At 40.4% G+C, this 22,166-nt stretch overlaps 2 protein-coding genes across 19 annotated transcripts in view; one reads left to right on the forward strand and one right to left on the reverse strand.

Moving 5' to 3' along the window:
* The window catches only part of ELP4 (elongator acetyltransferase complex subunit 4), a 190,192-nt gene extending 175,775 nt beyond the window's left edge, over positions 1–14,417 (forward strand). Inside the window, exon 10 of the mRNA XM_080687426.1 lies at positions 14,019–14,417. Within this exon, the coding sequence (XP_080543552.1) occupies positions 14,019–14,150 (132 nt within the window). The 3' untranslated portion in view covers positions 14,151–14,417. The remainder of the gene's footprint in view (positions 1–14,018) is intronic.
* Positions 14,418–19,570: 5,153 nt separating this feature from the next.
* Positions 19,571–22,166, reverse strand: part of PAX6 (paired box 6) — a 29,147-nt gene continuing 26,551 nt past the window's right edge. For all 18 annotated transcript variants that reach the window (XM_080642781.1, XM_080642795.1, XM_080642790.1 and 15 more), the window contains 2 exons: positions 21,404–21,554; positions 19,571–20,672 (listed from right to left, as the gene is read on the reverse strand). In XM_080642781.1, the coding sequence (XP_080498907.1) occupies positions 20,587–20,672; positions 21,404–21,554 (237 nt within the window). In that variant the 3' untranslated portion in view covers positions 19,571–20,586. The remainder of the gene's footprint in view (positions 20,673–21,403; positions 21,555–22,166) is intronic.

Here is a 22,166-nt window from a genome sequence, read left to right on the forward strand (position 1 = left end):
AAAAATGTGTAATTAACATAGTAGACTTAAAGTACAAATTTAACCCAGTTCTTATACATGTGAATAATTTTGCTAAAATTGCATTGTAATTTGTGTAATAAATTAACCTAGATAGATATTTTATTACTCAACTGAGTAAAAAAAGGGGGAAAAAACATGGCAGTGTATGGTAAGAATAAATATACTTTTCTAGTATTATTGATGATTACTAAAACTGGTCTTTATTGCAGTTCTAGTAGTATTTCTTCCTGTGACCTTGTTTTTCCTGCCTTCATTAGTGTAAGATAGATACATACTGTTTCAGGGTTTTGGAATAGAGTGTTACTGAATGCCTTTCATTGACATGAGTTGGGACAATCTTTTGAGTAGTTTAGAAGTAAGTAATAATGGTCCCCTTTTTTTCATAGCTTTTCACATAGTCTTTGACTCATTTTAAAATATCATTGATTCTTTCAATGTAACTAAATATTAATGCTTAGTTACAAATTGTACTTTATGTTAAAAGAAATCAATTGTAAGATATTTAATGTAGACTGTTAAAATATGCAATCCAGTTAATAGGTTTAGGATGTAAACAGTTAGAAATAATAATGTTACCTAAAAATAAATATATAGTGATAACTTGAAGATGCTCGTTGCAATTTTTCACTTAGAAACAAAACTGTTATGTGCTTGTAATATATTCTGTAATTTACAAATATTTAATTGGGTAATTATATGATGAATTTGCTTAAACTGATTTTATAGCAACTGATATCCCTTTAGGACATAAGGTAGAATAAAAGACAGAAGAAAAAATGCCACTATTTGATATCATTTTAAAGGAAAAGTTCCATTTTTTTCATCATTTGTTAAATTATGAAACTTGTCAATATGGAACTTTAGAAACCATTTGATGTCTTTTTCCACAAATCATGCTTTCCTTGGCTTCCCATGCCTCGAGAAATTTTTATGCATTTATAATATTAAGGGAATTGAATAGAATGTGTTTTTTATTTGACATAGGTCTTTAAAGCTTAGAGAATTAACCCTACATAACATTTACATAAGTCACTTCCCTTCGTTATTTCATTTTGGAATGTAATTTCACAAATCCCACAAGGAACATCCCCAGAGCATACCTGTAGACCTCGCTGAGATAACCACAAGCCTCAGCGTTTCTACTTGAACCAGAGTAACTCACTGCTACAATGAAAACCTGACACGGGATTTAGCCAACTTGGTCTCTCAGGTTGTTGGCTCTTCTACATTTTGAGGATCTTTAGACCTTCTTGTAAAAAGATTTAGCTCAATGAAAAAGTGAAGTGGTCCGGGGGGAAATTCTCCACATGTAAAAGCAAATGAGTTTTTAAAGAATAGAAAATAATCTCTATGAGAAATTACTTCTGAATTATCTATGTGGAAATTAAACTTAGCTCTTGTTAACATTTCTGCCGTAGAAACATGCATTTTGATTACGCCAAATAAACAAACAAAAATCCCTAGACATAGGCATAGTCATTTCTCTATATACTCACAAATAGTTTCCTCTTTTCTGATCATCAGTATTTTTTTCCTTGCTTTATTGGCTTCATTTCCTTTATTTTCCATTATTCATGGAGAGGTTTTCTAAGACTAAATTGTTTCTCTGCTTACTTCTTATCTGTGAAGTCACTTCAGCAAAGCAGGTCTTTGGAGCTATGTCCTCATCTCTAATCTGTAGCCCTCAGCTTGAGCGCTGGTCTGGTGCTGCCCCATCCCTGCCCTAAGGCATGCGGAGCGAGGGCTCTGGCTTTGCCCAGTCTGTTCACGAGCTCCCTTTTGAGACTGGTGAGGAGGGAGGTCTGTGGAGGGGGGAGATAGATGTCCCGGGTGACTGTTGGAAACCAGGGTAATTTGTAAGTTTGCCATAACTTTTAAGTGAGAATTGCGCTGGGGGATTTCAGGGTTAGCATGCTTTAAGGAATCCAGAGGAAAATGGAAGTTTTCTTCCCATTTCAGAGGGCTCTGATATGAAAGATTATTTTGTTTTGTTTTTCTAAATTTTGCCAAGATTTTAGAAATTAATCTATAGACTTAGAAGATATTAAATGTTCATGTTATATATTTATATGTATAAACAGGCATAAACACATATACACACATGTATACTCGTACTTTTGAAATAATGCTATTTAATACCACCTCGGTATTAATTTAAGTTTGGAGCAAATGAAATATACACCACCTAGAAGAGTGTATATTTTTCACTCTTCATCTGACCATGAAGAGTGAAAACATCACTGCTATAATCGATACTTTTTGTTCATTATGGAAAGTTTTTATACAATCCGTATAGAGAAAGCCACGCTTTATTTTGTCAAACCAAAAACATACTACCTACTCCCCTTTATATAAAAACTAACACAACATGTAAAAAATGATAGCAGAGCCCTCAGCACACATGGAACTGGTGAAAGAAATGAGGAACAGTTTGGCAAACATGAAATATGAAGTTAATTTTTGTGCAATTTTCTTTTCATTCACATTCATATCAGGTAGACTTGGTCAAATACCTATAGTAAAGAAGGACTTGTTCATGCATGTAGAACAAAATAAAATAAGATTAAAAGCCTCAGGAAATCAGCCTGCTTCAAAAAACCATTAGAGTGTGCCTCTCCCTCAAGCTTTACAAATGTGCTAATTGTCATGTTTCAGTCATGTAAATATGTTTCAGCATAGAGTAACCAAGATTTCCTGCTATAGAAGCACTGCTCTCCAGGGGTGTGGGGGTAGGGAGCTGCGAAGGAGGACGAAACAACACACTGTAATGAAACCTGCCTTTGGGCAGCACATGCTTCAGTTCTGAATGCCCAGAAATACTTCGCAGCCGCTCTAGGCTGCCTAGCAATGGGGATCTCTAATTCTGGCTAGCTTGACAAAGTAAATACAACTATTGAACATAAGGCAGCTCCTAAGAAAAAACAACAATTCCCCCTTGTAAACACCTACACTTGGCCCCATTAAAAATTCTTTCTTCATACCCAGGAACTAGCAGACCCTTCAATGGGGGTGGGGGAGTCTCAAAGTAACTAAAGAGGAGCTGGGAGATTGAATGCTGTCAGGATGGTTTACATTGCCATTTCCAGTGACATTCTGCATACACTGTAGGGCATTATGCAAGCAAACACATTGGCCATTTTGCTCTTGGGACTCATTCATGGATAGCCAAAAGGAAATATATGTATATGTATTATACTATGCTTACATACAAAAATATGTGATTGCCACATTTCTGAGAGGAATGTTCATCAAAAGCTACCAATTTTAAAACTTTAGTGGAGTGCTGTTAATATGGTAACTTAAAGGGATTATCTGATTCGGAATCCCCTGATTTCTGCTTTTTTACATAGAATTCATCTATTCCGGTGCCTAAGTTGAATAGTGAATCTGCTGTAGTTCTACAGTTCTCTAGGGTTTAGGGATCAACATTGAGTTTACACATTCATCTGTCTGCTAATAGTTGACTTCCTGAGTATAAGGCTTCAGATTATAGTAAAGAGAAAACATTAGTTTGAATTCAAGTAGACAAAAACAAGGAGGACGTTACCTTTTGTCGGCTCCAGAATAGTTTCTTATGCTTTAAAAGCCAAAGGGGATAGAAAGACATTCTCATATAGTTAGTAGTTTGAATTTATTTCTAAAAAAGGTTGTGTGTTTTTCAAGCTCAACATTCAGATCTAAAAACACAGTGTTCCTAAAGTATCTTGTTATTCATAAGCCACCTGAGAGGTAGTGCCCAAAAATATTGCTCCTACAAGGTTTCCTCCCTGGTCTTGGGTAGAAAAGGGGCTTCCTGGACAAAGCAGGCTGGACAAGCCTATCAGAACGACAGTCTGTCCAGAAAGAGCCCGTCTCCTCCCATTTCCTGCCATCCAGCAGCAGGCCCTGAGTCTCAAGCACCGCTCAGCCTGGCCTGCCGAAACTTCATTCAAACTCTGCACACTCTGGAGTGTGCAAGCTCCTGCCTGCACCGTGTAGTCCAGAACGGACAGGCCTGGGGTGAGCAGCAGTTGCAGGCCAGTGAAAAGGTTGCCAGGGTGGGAAGCCCTGCGACACCATTAAGGAAAGAGGAATGGAAGGAAGTCAGGTGGGGAGATATGAGGAGATTCATTTAGGCAATGGTGCGCACTCATGGGATCACAGGGTTGGATGGTCATGGCCATGTGTGACTTACCCACCCCATTCCTTTATCCCAGAGAAGGAGCTGGCCAGGGTTGGGGAAAGATGTTTTGCAGTGTCTCTACTGTCCAAGTTTCCGTGACCATTTGAATCACCTTATTCCAACGGTTATCGTGATTTGTTTTTCAGTCTTGCTCATGTTAGAGCATTAGCAAGAATAATACATGCAAAAGAAAAGAGGAGAAAAACAAAAGAAAAAGACTCTGCCTTTAGTTTGTATAGACAGTATAACCATGTTAAGTGAAGTTCTCCAGAAATAACCTAGTTTGTTCTCTGTATCTGAAGAAAGGAAGAAAAAAATAACATGACTCTCCCACATCTTAAATGTCTAAAATTTGAGGAACACTTGGACCAAAACATGGTGGTATTCTTAATACTGTGTAGTCCAAGAGATTCTGACTCACGTTTTAAGAGGATTAAGCTCAGCAAGCCGTTCTCACAAAACAGTGCTGCCAAAGTCTCTCCTCCCTGAGCATTTCACACAGAGCCCAACCCCTCCAACTGGAAACTTCGTGTTGGGCAGGCATGACGCAGAGAACCACCGCTCCCCACAGGAGGAGGGGGCAGGGGGGCGGTGGGTCACTCAGTAGATAGAATGTTCCTTCTCAATCAGAAGGAAGGATCTAGAACAGCCAGGCTACACCACCTTTTGGAAAACTCTGTCCTTAAAGAATGTATATGTTTGCAACAGTTGTTGTTTTCTGTATTGAAAATGTCCATGCATGGTCTTGTAAGGCTATGGATGAGATAGCCCTGTATTCATAGAAATAAGTTTACATCACTCCCTCCCTGCCCTTTGCTCACTCACCACAGCTTATGAACCTTACACCATCTGGTGCCTACCTGCCAAGCCAAGTTTCTCATAGCTACTCCCCTGTTTGTTGACTACTTCAGAAAAACTGACTTTTTTTCTGTCCTTAAAACATGCTAAGCTTATTTCTGCCTTAAGGCATTTGCATTTGTTACCTTTGCCTGGAAACTTCTTTTTCCAGGTCTTTGTAAGTCCCTTCACAAATATAGTCCTTATCTCAGATGGACCCTTCAGAAAGGTCTTCACCTGTTAAAGTGGTGCCCCAGGCAATATATCACCATGTTTGATTTCCTTAAGGGCACCTCTTATCATCTGAATTATCGTCTTCATTTGTCTGCTTTCCTATATGTTAGCTGCGTCTCCTTATATAAATGTCTAGTATGTATTATCCCTTTCTGAAGTTTTAAGTTCTTTGAAAGCAGAGATCTGGCCCGTCTTGTTCAGTATTTTATTTTCAATGCTTAGAAAAGTTCTGGCATGTAGAGTGATGACTAGGAATGTGGCCTTTGAAGCCAGGCTGCCTGAGTTCAAATTCCATTCAAATGTCCACAAGTTGCAACCTCACTTCTGCTCCTTGCAGACTTGGTCCATGGTCTACAACTGGGGGAAACGGAAGCATAGAAGTAAAGTCTCTATTCAGGATGGTTGTGTATTCAAAGGTCCTTCTACTAAAGGGGAAAGGGAACGTACATATTCGAGGATAATTATGAGTCTCTGTCAGAGTCCACAACGCTTTGGGGCCCAAAACTACGCAGCCTTCTTCCCACACACTTACTGCCTCTTCAGGGGAGAATGGGAATCCTACTGTCTAGAAATGGCAAAAATTCTCTGCCTCGAGTACAGGACTTAGCCCTGTTTGTAGCCCCTGCTCTGCTCCCTGGAAGGATCCCTCTTGTCTATGAGCCTGTCGTCAGTGCACATGGCGGGCTGCAGACAGAGCACCTCCCTTCAGGGCTGCGGGCTCTTCTGTCTCTTCTGCCAAATTCTATAGCTCTGACCTAAGTTCTTTTTCTTCTGTGAGTAACTGCTGAAAGTGGCAAGAAGGAGCTAACACACTGATATTCTGAATTTCTCCGACATTTTGCCTAGAGCCACTGATTAGGAGGTAAGGGTTGCCCTCCAGGTTCTCATAGGCATAAATAACAAGGACCGCAGCATCTGACCTCAGAGCCCACCTTCCAACACTAAGCCAGCACATCTTCAGGTCACAGAACTCGAGCGCTCCATTCTACAGGTACAAGTTCTGTGTAAACAGGATATAGGCCGGGCTTTTTATTACAAAGTTTAGAAAATATAGAAGTTCATGCATCTCCCACATAATAACCCAGGTCAGTGACCCCGGGCTCTTTTGATGGCCAGATGCTGTCAGGGACCTAGACCAGTTTTGTCACTGTGCTGTGTCCTCCTCAGCCTGTAGCTTCTTCCATCATGATGGCCCAGGATGGCTGTTTCAACACCGGCCCTCAAGTCCATGTTTCAGCAAGTGAAGACCTTAGTTTTTATATGCCTGCATATTTTAAAGTTGTCAAGCCAACAAGCCATAAATATGCTTTATCTTCCTTCCTTCAAAAATCTACCTTCCTAGAAAGCTATGTTTAAATGTAGGTTCAGGGTTCCACTCCAGAGCATCGAGACGTAGGGAGAATTGGCCTGCAACCCACCTCCTTCCTCTTCCCACCCCTGCCTCCTTCCCAGAGCCGGCGCACATACTTCCCACACCAGCCTGCACATCCAAACCCCGTCCACACACCCACATCAGCATCCCGGCTACTCCAGGGGCCCAAGGTGTGCACACAGACAACACAGCCCACCCTTGCAGGCTGAACCTGGGGAAGAGACCTGTGCAGGCTTTGTAGCCATTGGGACAGGGAGTTCTGAGGTTTGACCACCCAGAACATGTCCTGTAAAGAAGGGTTTAGACTCTAGATGGGCACGACCTTTTTGCCTGTAATTCCTCACCCCCTGAGGAGGGGTGGATCAGGGCCCAGGGCAGGGCCCTCCTTGCCAAGGTCGAATAGCGATACTAAGGGAAAGGAGAATTAAATGACACCTCCCCCTTTTTAAGGATCTGACCCTAAACTTAACCATAGCCCTTGTGCTCAAGGTGAAGTGACCAGAACTTAGTCACTCAGCCTCACCTGTCGGCAAGGGAAACTGGGAAATGTGGCCTCTATTCTGGGAGGCCATGTGCCCCAGGCATATGCAGATTTTTTACACAGAGCAAAAGGAGAATGACATTGGGAGTACGCTAGCAATCTCTGCCACAGACATATGCCTTTTCACAAATCACACTTTTGTTTAGACAAGCGAGTTCCTCACAGTCTGCTTTCAGAGGTGAGTTTGGAGATAAGACAATGCTGTCAGTTATAATTGACGGTCAAAATAATTGCACACCTGAGCATTTTAACATGGGCAGCCAGCATGTAGTGTTCCAGTGCTGAAATTTTGTCTAATTTTCAGATCAGCCAGGAAGACCCAAATGATTTTTCCTCACATTAAAGGATATAGCGCAATTATGACATTCGGTAAAAACAATTTTAATCTTGAACCCTGAAAATGAATTGGATCTTAAACAAAAAACTAAAACCTAAAACCTGACCACATCTGGCAGAATTTTTTCCAGAAATCTTCGGCCACCAAATCAAAAAGAGCAAGGACTGCTCTGGGCTGGTTTCTCCTGGCCTATTCTTATAACAGAGTAACGCAAAATTCATCAAAAGTAGGCAGATGCATCTTCCACACTGCAAAATGTTAACCCGATGTAGAATAATTGCAACCTAATATTACATTGTAATAATGTAGTGATTATGAAATAATAGAAATTTAATCATTTAAAAATATAATAATTACATAATAGCACATAACATTGCTTTTTTTATATAAATTGAAACAACACTCTAAAATCCTGTGAAGAAATAACAATTCTGTGATGGTGATGATGAATATAGCAAGTCTGTTTCATATGTCTCCTCCCCCTATCCTCCTTCCTAAGTGCCACTGGGAGGAAATCAGTCTTTCCACAAAGGAAAGGGAAACCTTTCTTGTTATGTGAAGAGCAAGAGAGACTCTGAGCACTACGTTAGCCCTGCCTTTTGAGCTATGGTGGCATCGTTGTGCATGTCTTTGGTCAGAAACTGAGAATTGAGCCCCAGGCAACCAGCTGTAACTCATACATGAGCATTGAATACTTCTCGAAGATGATTCTTTTGCTATGGCCCCTCTCAAAACAATCGAGAAGTTGTCTCCTAGGAACCATTTGCGCCTTCTTCATAGTAATGGATTTGTTAAACATTTTTACATGTCTTAAAACATTTCCCAGCCTCCCTTGCAGCCATGTTCCAAGTTCTGTACATGAGTGGAAGTGATGTGTCCAACTTCCAGGTCTTGCCTTCTTGGTCCCTTCTTCTTCCCACCAACTGAGAACAGAAACATCAGCCCTGGAGGCAACTGGAAGCCCTTTATTGAGGATGGCAGACCAGTCCCTCCAGCTGAGAATTGCCTAACCTCTGGACTGTAAATGGGGAGAGAAATACACTTCTACCTTTTTTAAGCTGTTTGTGGAGTGGGTGGGAGTGTCTCTGTATGACTACTTGGCCTATACTCTGATTCATTCCCTGCCCTTCAGGGCAGGGCCTCATAACACAGAGCCTGGCCACAGAAATCCTCCAGGTGAGGGCCTCACACAGCTCTTGAAGGAACCTGGGCTGGAATAGGATGCCATGCCTTTTGTTAATTTGTTCCCTCTTAGTTATGTAAAGAAGGGGGAATTCCCTTAAAACTAGAATGAAGAAGCTGCTGCTTCTAACTTTTTTTATTTTTTTTTTTTCCAGCAATGGAGACATGTGCAAAAGATGGATTTTTTAAACTGAATGGACCCCAAATTGCCTCCTTCAGACAGCCATGCATACTTCCCTGGCCCAGAAGCCGGGCATCCTGCAGGCTCCATTTCACTACTGTTTGGACTTTTTAAATCTTTCCAGAAGCGAAGAGCGTTGTTGCAGTTCCCTTTTATATTCTTTGCAGAGTCTCAGTGGAGGGCAATGCATACTTAATGCCTGGGCTCGGCTTAGTGACTGAGCCTTGCTGGCTAAGTCCGATATTCTCTTGCTATTGCTTATAATTATGTTGGTTTATTATATTTGTAGACTCACTTCTTGCCCTGACAAACTCACTGATTTTTATCGTTGGTACCATATTTTTATGTCACCTCAAATCCTTTTTTTTTTTTTTAACAAGAATAGATATAAATAAATTAGTGTAATACTTGATAGTTCATGGAATACATGCACCTCATTTGATTTTGGAAATAGTCTTGTGGGGGGAGAATTGATTCCCTGGTGATAGAGGAGGACGCTGAGGCAGCTTATCTGAGGTCACACGGAGAGCGAGTGCCAGGGAGGTAGCAAACTGTCCCTGGCTGTCTCTGGGAAGGGGCTGGTGTAGAACCCATGTGTTCTAAGCTGTTTACGAGTTTTAGTTTAAATTGGCTGTGTCTTAAAGGAAAAAAAAAAAAAAGCTGTTAGGAAGTATTTGGTAATATTAACACCTATTTCAGTGTTTGTGAAAAAATACACAAAGTGCGACTTTTTCAGGAAATGTCAGAAGTTTTAAAAGGATTAGAACAAATCTCTATCTGCTAAGGGTTAAAATGTACTACATCAATTGTTTTCAGAAAACAAACAGTGCCTGATGGTTTGGTGTTGTCCAAATACAAAAAAATTATAAACTGATTAAACTTACTTTAATGGATATTTACCTGCAATTTGTCTCAAATCCAGGTGTAATCTGGATTCATTATCTTGCCCCGTCTGCCTGGGAGCTGTGAGTTGCGGAGCACAGGTCTGGCAGGTGGGGAAAAGGAATTAGGAAGGGAACTGTGGAGCCAGGAAACCCAGTCCTGTGTATCTATAGGATATGGTTAGTGGCTGACTCAAGAAGGAACAAAATACAGTGTGTTAGCCCACAGAGAGAGAGGCGTGCAGAGGGGAAGCATCTCCAGGTCTGGCTGGGCTTGGAACCTCCCGGAGCCACAGAGCAAAGCACTTCCACTGCTCCTTCTTTATTATGGACCAGGGTTTCCTATGGGCCTAAGGGTGCCCTTTGGCAAGAGCCCCCCAAATCTGCCAGAGTATTTTGCCTGCCTCCCTGTATCACAAGAGAAAGGGGACCCATTAGTCCAGAGGGGCCCCTGTAAATTGCCCAGGCCTCTGTGGGAAATTGGAAGTTGTCACACCTTCCCAAATCTCATCACCTACATAAAAACCATCATTACAGACAAGGCATTGATGGTAAAATAGGCAGCCAGCCAGGTATGCATCTCCTGCATCAGCAGCACAGTCCCTTCCTTCCAGAACCGGGGGAAAGGAGATCTGGTGGGAAATTTTCCACTTCAGATGTAAGATATGAGAAAGATTAATACCTTGATTTCATTTACAAGGTTGAAAATAGCATTTACCTTTTTTTATAGTCTGATTTTTATTTAAACCATTGCACACTGAAACCCCAAAGTCTAAAAGCTCAGACACCACCCTGGCCGGTGTGGCTCGGTTGGTTGGAGCGTCATCCTCTGCACCAAGAGGTGGCGGGTGTGATTCCTGGTCAGGGCGCCTGTGGGAGGTGGCTGATGGATGTTTCTCTCTCTCTCCCTCTCTCTCTTTCTCCCACCCCCACCTCCTCCTCCTCTCTAAAAATCAATTACTAAAAAATATTAAGAAGAAAATGTTCACATGCCCCTGCAGCCTTGCAGCTGAGTTAAAGGATGTCGCCGTGCTATGCAGAGTAGCTGCCCCACAGCACGTTTGTTCAGGAGACAGATCTGGTGCAGCAGCACCGGAGCGTTTCCATGTCCAGTGTGTGAGTGCTTTGGAAGCCTCCGAGGAGAAGGCCCTGACACTCCTGGCAAGCCCGGAGCCTGGTCTCTCCTTCTTCCTCGCTACTTCACATCGCACTGACGTGGTGCACAGGGGGAGGCTCGGAAAGAAGGAAACAAACCCACTGCTTGAGAATTTAGACTGCAGAGTGAGCTCGCTGAAGTCATAATCCACAAAAGCCGGCAAAGTCACACACAGGTTCCCATATTTCCAAGAGCCCCCCTTGGGCTTTTTCAAAGGACAGGCGTATGCATCTAGGCTTTGCAATGTACCATTTGGTTAGAAACATTTAATCACATCACCCCAAATTGTTGTGCTTAGAAGTTACACACAAATGGATTTTTAACTTCAAAGCCAAGCAACCTGAAAGATTTCCAAGTATGTCACACATCACATTTAGCTGCCTTTGCTATGAAGGGCTTCTAGCCAAACGGCTCACACTCGTCACCTAGAGAAGCAGAGGCAGAGAAAATTTTCAGCACATAGTAAGCTCCTAAAATAAATTGTATTATGCTGGTTCTGAATAAACTACACTAGTTTCCTCACTTAGATGATTAGAGCTATTCATCTAAATGGATCTTAAAGATATATCAGCTCTAATCTTTGCATCAGAATGCAATAATTTATTACTTAACATCCAGCCCTTCTCCTGCAGCTTTTTCGTGCTCCCCTCCCCCACCATGATTTCTGCCTCGTCTCTGTCTTGCCTAGAGACACCACCTGAAGGGCTCACTGTGAGGGTTACCTGTGCTTGTCCTGTTGGTGTCACTGGGTGGTAAGCAAAGGCCTAGTGTGGAAGGTGTTCTGATCACATATCCTCTCAGAATGCCTTGCTTTGAGTCGCTTCTAAATATTAGTATTTTTGGCTCTCATTGATTTCCTAAACAGCCTAATCACCCTCTGGCTTCATCTCTGTGAGGTCCCAACCAAAAGTGTGCACATACATGCGCACACATTTTGGTTTTGTTGGGGTTCTTCTTGTACCCTATGTTTATATTTCAGTATTTAGGATATCCTATGTAATAAAGAGGTAATATGCAAATTGACCCTCATGCCATAACGCCGTCACAAGATGGCAGCGCATGCAGCGGGGGCGGGGCCGGCGGCTGCTCCACACAGCTTTTGCTGGGGTTCCTGTGGTCCCGCAGGGACACGGGGGGTCCCAGTGGCCACTTGGCATGGCTTCTGCCGGGGCGCCCCGCGTGCGCACCACTGGGGCGGGGCCCGGTGGCCGCTCCGCGTGGCCCAGAGGCAGGGCATTGGGGCAGCACTCCAGGACTCAGGGCCGTCCCACAGCACGAGGAGCGGGAGGAGGAGTCCTGGGTCTCTCGAGACTTCGCGCAATGGGTCACTAGTACACTATAAAAGAATTTGGACTAGTAGGTTTGCTTTGTAACCTGTTAGATTAGCTTTGTGAGTTTCAGTTAACCTTCAGATCATGCCTGTATCCTAGTCATTTTTCCTTTGTTCATTAGCAATAACTACAAGTTCTTAAAGAAACATTAAAAGTCAGACGTATAATTAAATGTCTCTTTTCCTCCTACTTCCTCACATGAACAGTGATAGAGTTAACACTACATAGACATCCGTAGCCTCAGACTTCAGTCATGCTCATCCTTTAGGTTCCTGGACCTTTCGTGCTTTCATTTCTGCCTGAAATCCTTTCTGGAACAAACTAGGGCATCAAGAAATGAAAGGATTATTTAAAACAAAGAAACAAATATGTCTTCATTAGAGCTTTCTTATCGGTCGAGAAGTAGGCATTTAATTACTTAATGTGCAACAGGCTGGATGCTAAGGAATGAGTAATACTATATGACTATTCTTATCTGGATATTCCAGCTTTTCTTGACCTTTCTGACATCTTTGTTGATCATATATCTGTACTAGTATACTAGTGTCTTTCATCCTAGATGTATATGCATTAAAAAATAAGTCCATGCAGACAAACTGCAATCAGGGAAGAATATTTTCATAAATTATTTTCAATCTGTTAAAATATTTTGAGCCTCTGCACACAGATTGTGTTTACATGACAATAAACAAGCCTTTTATTGGGGAAGAAACTAGCCAGAACATATGCTTGTGAATCACAATATTTTGACCCAAAAAAAAATGTTTCTACCCTTTTCCATCTTCAATTTTTTTTTCCATATCGGAGTTTTCCAAATGAAGTGTCTCAGATAGGTTGTCTCCAAGTCAGTTCATCTCTACAAAGCCTTGGTTAGTCACCAGTGGACGGCCCCATCCTGCCTTACTTATCTTTAGCCTCCCACACACAGCAGATATGTTCCTTTGAGGTTGGATGTTTATGAATTTGGTAGAGATCCTTTTGAAAACCTAAAAGTTCTTTTGAAATATGAATATGTCTCCTTAATTATAGTAACACCTATGTAATTATGGGCAGTTACTGCTTAAAGCAGCCTGTATCTGCTTAAATCAACCTCTATCTCAAGATAAACAATTAGCACGGGGAGGTGGTCAAAGCTGCACTATATTTTTGAAAACATGACCCTGTGAGAGATGTTACAGCTGACCCATCTGAGCACATGAAAAATACTGACCCTTTGATTGGTATCATTTTTTTCATTATGTCAGTATTTATTTCTGTGGAAATTGTAAGTTCCTAGAAAAGTACAGCCTTGAAATAGAATCATCTTCAGGTCAACCTACTAGACCAAGGGAAGCAGGTGTTCATGGGAATCCTTAGTTGCTGAAAAGCTATATTCGATTGAAAGATAGCATTTCAGAGCCCTGGCAAAACCAAAACAAAGCCAAAAAAACAAGCCTGCCATTATTATGTGATTTTTTTTCAATTATGCTTTTATTTATGCATTTACATGTTTTTATTGCTACCTAAATAAGAAAATCTTCATGCATTTAGGTTTGGATTCTGGAAATGTTCCACTGAGATTCCTGGTCCCAATTGTGTGATGGCTGTAATTTGTGAAATCTAGGAGGGGCCGGATGATTATATTGGGCTTCAGTCTGAAGAACTGTTTTAGTAGGAATTTTATATGCAAGGCTAAATGCTAATCAACATAGCATAATATTGTATCCTGAAGTGTGCTCGTGAAAGCAAAATTAATTTTTTTTTTCTTCTTTCTTTCCTTCTCCCAAACCATCTTCTGCCGTAGCGACTGCATTTGCCTCCAGACTTGTCAGACACAGTGAGCCGCTCGAGCAAACCGGATCTGGCAGACTCCGCCAAGCTGCTGGGCCCAGGCTGTGGCATGATGGCCGGAGGCAAGAAGCACCTGGACTTCTAGATGCCTCCCTAATCATTGCACGCAGAATTATGACACTCTAATTATGAGTGCTAAGAGCTTATGTAAATATTTTTCTTAACGATCTGACCCTCCAATTCTTGAAAAACACAGGATTGCAAAATGATACCACCATTCTTCATTTTTTTAAACCAAATTTTTGTACAGAAATAATACAGAATACTTTCATTTTAAAATGTGTTTTATGCTGCCTCTAAGGAAAATAGGTACTTTTATTTTTAAATAAAATGTCAAAAGTTCAAGATGCCATACAGTGGTCGTGGCTGTATATTTATTAAGGCACTTACTAGTAGCTCACGGTAAAGTATGTTTCACAGAGGGTAGCGTATAAAGCATTCTGAAATTAAAAATTGTGTATGAAAAACATATTTTCTCTTTCTTAAAAAGTCACTTGCCACCAAAAATGCTAAGCTTTTTAAAACATTGAAAAATTTGTTTGCTAATATATGAAGACCAATAATAAAATGAATTTGCATTTATGCATCCTATGATTAAATTGATGAAGACAAAATAATATTTTGGGATTAAGGCTCCATTAAAGGTAATTAGTCTGCTATAGTAGTTAATGAATATAAAGGACTTGAATGCTAGAAAGCATAGAGAAAGAAGTTGATGGTCTTCTATTTAATCCTAAACAATTGAAGTCAGCACTACGAAATTATGTCAACACACATAATTCGGAATTGAAATTCAAACTGACAGCTACATTCATGCTAGAAAACTGGGGAAAACATGTATGGAAGCTTGGTGAGGGATTTTTACAGAACATAGGGCTGAGACAAAGCAGAAAACCGGAACTAACTCAGCTTGCATCAGGTAAACTCTTTGTTCATTATGAACATTGACTGGGCACTTACATTTATAACCATATAGACATGTCTTTGGGGTTTATAGCATACTGAACCAGTTTTCATATGAAACATTAGGATTTTGAATCATAATCTCACAGCTTTTGATAAATAGTAGACCAAAAAAAATTTTTAAGTAATTTGCACATGTAAGTTAAAAGTTTCAATTTTTTAAAGCTATTTAAAGCTGTTACAACCTAAATTTCCAAAATACATTTTCAAATATGTTAGAGTATTTTGAAGCAGTTTTATAACTAGCATTTTAAGTAGTTTGCTTTTAATATACCACAAATTACACTTTATTTGTTCTTGACAACATTGTAGAAAACAAAGACTAGGTTTTAAACTGTCTAACCAATCTGATGAATGTCAGTCACTTAAAAAAAAAAAACCACTGTAGCATAAACACACACTGTATACAGCTTTTATTCAGAATTAGAATAATTGAATCAATGACAGTGATTCGCCAGGATGTCAAATCTCTCCATCAGATCCTGTCACTACCAGTTTATTTTTTGTGATCAAAATCAAAAAGACAACTATTTTGTCACCCACTATTTCATTAGTACTAAAAATCAGATTTCTTTTTTCTTTTTTTTTTTTTTTTTTTTAGAATGTCTGGGTTTTTTTTTTTTTTTCCACTTCTTTTAATTCAAGAGACACAAATTCTTTCCCATTTTCATTTCAAAATAAAGTTTCAGAATTGATCTGTCAGTTAAAATTAGAGGGCTTTTTTATATTAAGCAAAGGTGCTTTTAAAATTTAAAGCAACTTCAGAAACTCAATTTAGTCCATAGATAATAAAGCATGTGCAGTTACTCCCCAAAAGCTTTGCTGTATCCTTTGAAAGCACTATGAACAATCAGAGTAAATTCAAATGACTATTTTAGTCTGGTTATTATTTTAATAACTCTAACCTTTTTCTCACCGTGTTGTGACTCATTTTATACAAACACACAACGGAACAATTACATAGCACTGGACTCTGAAAAGAAAATGTGAGGTCATCAGATATGTAAATTGCTTGTCAAAAATACTTAATAGGTCATTGATTTACTACCCTGGCTACCATGTCTATAAAATTAGCAGCCAATTACTAGTTAATGTATGATTTGCAAATAGATACATGCTCTAAAAATTGAGTGAGTATATTTGATCCCAACTTATTTTAAATATAAAAGAAACTTTTGAAACTCAGTAAAAGTGCATTTTGAACAGTAGTACCTGGGCCTTCCAAAAATTAGATGCAAGTGTTTGGTTCTGATTCACTAGGCAGGCTTTGTAAAAATTAGCTACTGAAGAGGGATGTATATTTTTGTTTTCCTCCAATAAAAACCCAGTCCGAAAATGTATTTTCTTTCCTTCTGGAAGCATTATCCAATTAGCCATATGTTAATAACTTACTACATAAAAATATTGGTCTTCACTGATGCTACCGTAGGTATATGGACCATTTTCATACATTATGAAATATACATTCTATAAGCAGATTTTTTTCAATTATCAACTTGTCTCAACATATAAACACTTACGTAAAAATGGCAAACAGAGTTTTTTAAATGTTTCTAGAACTTCAAAACCCTCTCTGGTATTCATTTCTTACGCTAGATTTGCCGTTTTTTAGTGAGGTAAATATTTTGACCACTGCAGTCTGCTCAGGTCCTGGGGTTCTAAGACCTTGGGAATTACTTTTTAGTAGCCACCGACTTCCACTTTTCTCTTTCTCTCTTCCATTTATTCTTTATTTGCACCTCCAGGATCTGCGATTACTAACACTACACAAAATAAAACTACTTCATAAGAAGCAACACTTGGCAATTGATTCCCTGTCTATCTTTTAATTTTAAAGAATCAGACACAGGCATCCACATACAAAAGGAAAATGGGGGTGGGGTGGCCCCTATTCATTTGTTTAAGTCCATTATGAATGTCATTTCTAAAACATATTAATGCCTTCCATAGATAGTCACCATCAACATCATTAAATTTAAGCAAGACTAACTCTAAATACTTACACTCTGAACTTTAAAACCGAGCAGTGATGTGATGCAAAAAAAAAAACAGGTGAGGTTTATTCTGGAGAAACAAACAAGGGAAGAATTTGTGTTTGGTCTTGGTGAGCCAGACATTCAAAGAAGAGCCTTCTTTTTATAACTTGTTAATGTGAAGGCCCAGGGAAAACCAATAAGCAGAAGAATATAGACACAACCCTAAGATGAAAAAAAATTCACCAAAAAAAAAATAGCTGAATCTTAAAAAATAATACTGTATCTCAGGAAACTAGTTATGATTTTTTGAAAGCAGGAGGAGATGAGTATGTGAGCCGTATCAAGAAAAGTCAGTGGGTCACCATGTAAGTGTCAGGAGGCACAGCTTTGAAGGGAAAATATTCTGGAAATTCCTTGTAGTAAAAAAAGAATTTTTTTACTCAGTAACCTCAATGTTTCTTACTCAAACATTCACCTCTAATTCTGTTCACCTGGTCTCCCTAAGCCAGCCAAGCTTGGAGGAAAAGCATAAGCTGTTAGTCGTGTGGTTCTACTGAGGACACCCCAAATACCAGGCCACCGTCCTGGAAGATGGTGTCAAAGCCTCCCTGTGGAGTTCCCACCAATACATACATACATACACCTATCTATAAATAAATGAACCGTTTCAACAATGAGTCGAAGGCAGCCTCCTGGGCATTGCTTCCACACAGTGCTGGCCATGCTGTCCCCGGGAGGGTGCCCAGAGCTGCATTCAGGGTACAGCTCATCTCCCCAGGGTGAGGGCAGAAGGCAGGGCAGCCTTCCATCCTGCTGGACCAGAGGGCTTCTGCAGCTGGGCAGCCGCTTCTTCCAACTCAGCCAGGCCGTGCCACTGTGCCCTGGAAATCTAGACCCTCAGACGTCACATGTATATATACACACGGGCCCAAGTGCACACGCACAGACCCTCCACTCCCCCAGCATTCCCCTTCTCCCATTCCCAGCTCCTGCACCCAAGGGCCACCGGTTCTCCAAAGTCTATACTCTACACAACAGAGCCACGGGCCAGAACCGTTTGCCTGACCCTGGCCCAAATCATAGCCGGTTGGAAACTGTCCCCCTTCTTCCAGGGAAGAAGCCAGGCAGCAGCTGCAGCAGCACTCACCACACGTAGCCATTCTGACAGTTCCCTGGACACATGTCCCTCTGGGAATGTAGGCTGTGAAATGTCAGGAGGTAGAAACACCTGCATGAGCAACTGTACCAACAGTGCGTATGTCTGCACACGCCACTGCAGAAGTGTGCAAGCATGCAGTGTAGATTGACATTGAATCAAACTACACGCACACATAAAAAAGCTACAATCAACCTTGGAAGGTGTCTCTAAATGCACAGCAACTCTGGTGGAATAAAAGCATTAACACATAGCATGCCAGAGAGATGAATCACAATGATCTGTTCACAAGTGACTCCTTAACATGAAAATAGGAGATGTGGAGGTAGAAGGTTGTTTTTTAAAGCCTCCAATCAATTTCTATATTTCTGATCATTTGCTTTTGGGGATTCAAAACATAACAAAACAAAACAAAAAAAAAAAGCACAGTACAATTCAGTGGAAGTGTGTCTTTGTCCCCAGGGGTTTCTGCCTGTGCAAGCATTTAATCTAGACTGCCGGGACCCCCAGCCTTCGACAGAAGTTTGCAGAAGGAAACCCATCTATATTGACTTATGTGTTGCACAGAACATACAGAAATAAAAGTCTCAGACAGGTTTTCAAAACAACAAAGGCTTATTTTCTTCCATCTTTTGCTTGGGCTCAAGCACTCCTGCCCTGCGTGCCGCCACTTTAAACATGATCAGATCTGTGCTTCATTGCAAATAACAACTGACCAACAATGGGCCCTGCTTCATAGATTTGGGAATGTTTGGCTTAAGCTGCCAATGACTGAAGGCCTTTAACTCCCACCGGCCAGTCACAGTCTGCTTTGTTGTTGTCTGTTGATGTGTCTGTGCTCATTATTCCTTGACATGCAACATCCCCCCTCCACCCTCCAACCATCCACAACCGCACAGAAAGGGAGATTCAAATGGGAACAGCTGTAGTGGTTCAATGGGGAATGATGCCTCTGTGCAAAGGGGAGGGAGAGAGAAAAGAGAGAAAGGCAACAGCTTTCAGAGAGTCTTGTATAAGAAATCTACTTTTGAATATACTTCAGTGAAATTGCTGTGGAAATAGGCTGACAATGGAAATCTGCCCAGATTGAAAATGCCAGCCCTAATTCAAAAGACAATTCTTAGTTAATAGCTTGTTGCATTTTTTAAATTATTTCTAGACTTTGAGCTTTTGAATTAAATGGCTAGCTGGAAAATGTTTCCATTTAGTATGTGTGTTGTGGGCATAAATGGGCACAGATCCACATGCATTTTCAAGTGGACTTTTTTTCTAACACATTTCCGATTTATGATATCTTTAAGAATTATTTCTTTAAGGATCATCGAGATTTAAAATAGAGAATGTATGAAAGCAACCATTGGTTTAGAATGTTACTCCAACATGGGAACAAAATTTGTAACACCACACTATAAGGTTAAAAAGAAAATAGTATAATAAAGGAAATACAAAGGCTTTGGCATGGTTTTTACAATCAACAATGGTTAATTTTGATATGTAGTTGTGAACAACTTCAAAACACTTAAGTTTAAAACTCTTGCAAGCACTTTTAATTGATTAGGAATGAATTCTAGATGCACAAAATGATTGGACTGTGAACAGTAATACAACTATATCTAAGAACAATAAACTTTTGCTGGCCAAAAAAGAAACGCATGATTGCATGAAAATGTGTATAAAACATCTATAGAGTATTCTTGTCAAATATAAATGAAATTAACTTTATTATAGAAATCATTCTGAGGATTTCTAGGGAAGACAAATACTTACATTTTGACATAAAACGAATTGGATTATATCGAAGACACGCTCTACCTTTTAGCTATCAACTTTTTTCTTCCTTGAATTTATATCTTACCCTTTTTTGCACTTAAACTTCATCTGTTAACAACCTTTGGAAAACCAACAGATATTTCTTACATAAATCTAGTGCATTTTGTTCCAGGTTTAATTATAAGCAAAGGAATGATACAAACTTGGAACCTCAGTCCATAAACTATGAACAGATGGGTAGAAGTATTCGATATATCTCGATAAAACTCTTAAATTCATGGCAAAGCTTGTTGATCATGGTTTCCTTAAAAAAAAAAAAAACAACTTCATGACCAGCACAGATCAAACGTCCATCCAGTCTATGTTGTTCTTTTTTTCATTATAACATACAAATGCCCATTTACAAATAATACACCAAAATGAATAAAAGTTTGGATACCAAAATGAAGATTTGTTCCAACCGATCTCGTGCCTTCTGTATACAAAGGTCCTTGTTCCAAGTCCATGCCCCAGTGGTACAACACGGGACACAATCGCAGAACTGAAGTGCTACTAACAGCCATTTTCCTTTCCTTCCTGAACGCCCAACTGTTGTGTCCACATAGTCACTGACTGAATTAACACGATATATATTTTCTCTTTCTCTTTTTTTTCTTTTACTGTAATCTTGGCCAATATTGAGACATATCAGGTTCACTTCCAGGAACTTGAACTGGAACTGACACACCAGGGGAAATGAGTCCTAGAAGTGGATGAAAAAAAAAAAATAGCCATGTAGATATTCCCTTTGAGAGACAGGCAAGGAGTATGACTTCATAGTTTAAAAAAATGAGCTCTAATGCATGCTAACATTTTTACTGTATTTTTATATATCTTCAAGTGTTACAAACCAAAGTAGCAGCTTCAGAAGCCACATAACATTTTACACACCCTTATTGAATCCCAAGTCCCTTATGCAAAAGGAAAGAAAAAAACGCCCCATTGGTTTGTATGTTTGGAACTTCGTGATAAAACTCTCTCTGGAAAACCAATGTGGTACTTCAGCTGCAATGAGAAGCACAGAGGAGCTAGTGGGGAGAGAAGTCTTCCAGTAAGCACTCACCATACAGCTCAGGGAGCCCTCACTGTTGAACTTTGGCTAATGATCACTCCTCCGAAACCTTACATTCTCAGGCCTTGGCTTTATAGACAACCTCAGGAAGAACAACTTTGCTTTCTGTCTGTATAGTGTCAAGTTACTAACTAGGTTGGCTGAATTTCCCTTTTCAATCAGTTTTCCCCAGAAAAGTGAGCAATAAAGAGTTAAACACACCATCACACAAGGCCAGGAGGTTGGTTGTGTGTGTGTGTGTGTCTCTGTGTGTGTGTGTGTGTGTGTGTGTTTTCTTTAGGTCAACTTTGAGTGAAGGGAGATCACCTGGCAAAAGAAGCTCCTAAGGCCACCTCTGCGCAGCCTGCGGAGCAGCGGCTCACCTGTGGAAGTGGTGCCCGAGGTGCCCATTGGCTGACTGTTCATGTGTGTCTGCATATGTGGGGGGGTATAGGTATCATAACTCCGCCCATTCACCGAAGGGCTGGTAGGCAGCATGCAGGAGTACGAGGACGTCTGGCTGGGGACTGGGGGCTGAGAGGAGAAAGACAAACCTGTGGTTACAGAGAAACACATCACACAGCCACATCCCCAAGCTCCCTCCTCCCCAGAAACTCTGCCAACAGCCCTGACCATTGAAGACGTCCGTCCTCATATAAAGAACTGGAAAATTCCACGTGGAAACTCTTAAGATCAGGCCTCCAACTAGTTCTTCCATTGGCCACTGCTAGAGTAAAACTGCCTACACACCAAACTTCTAAAAGTACTACAACCTGGCTGGCATGGCTCAGTGGTTGAGTGTCAGCCTATGAACCAGAAGGTCATGGTTCAATTCCTGGTAGGGGTATATGCCCGGGTTGCAGGCTGGATCCCCAGTGTGGGGCATGCAGGAAGCAGCCAATCAATGATTCTCTCTCATCATTAATGTTTCTGGCTCTCTCTCCCTCTCTCTTCATCTCTGAGATCAATAACAATATTTTAAATAAATAAATGTACTACAAATTTAGACAACTGCCCAGGTAGACGGTGGTACTACCCCTAAAATTAATAGGACTTTTGTCCATCTTTATCTTGGATCTCTGATGACATCTTTAGAGAAGCTATGGCATGAAGACTTTCATTAAAACACATCCCTTCTTCTGTAAA

Source organism: Plecotus auritus (genome assembly GCF_963455305.1).
Source record: "Plecotus auritus genome assembly, chromosome: 9".
NCBI lineage: Eukaryota > Metazoa > Chordata > Mammalia > Chiroptera > Vespertilionidae > Plecotus > Plecotus auritus.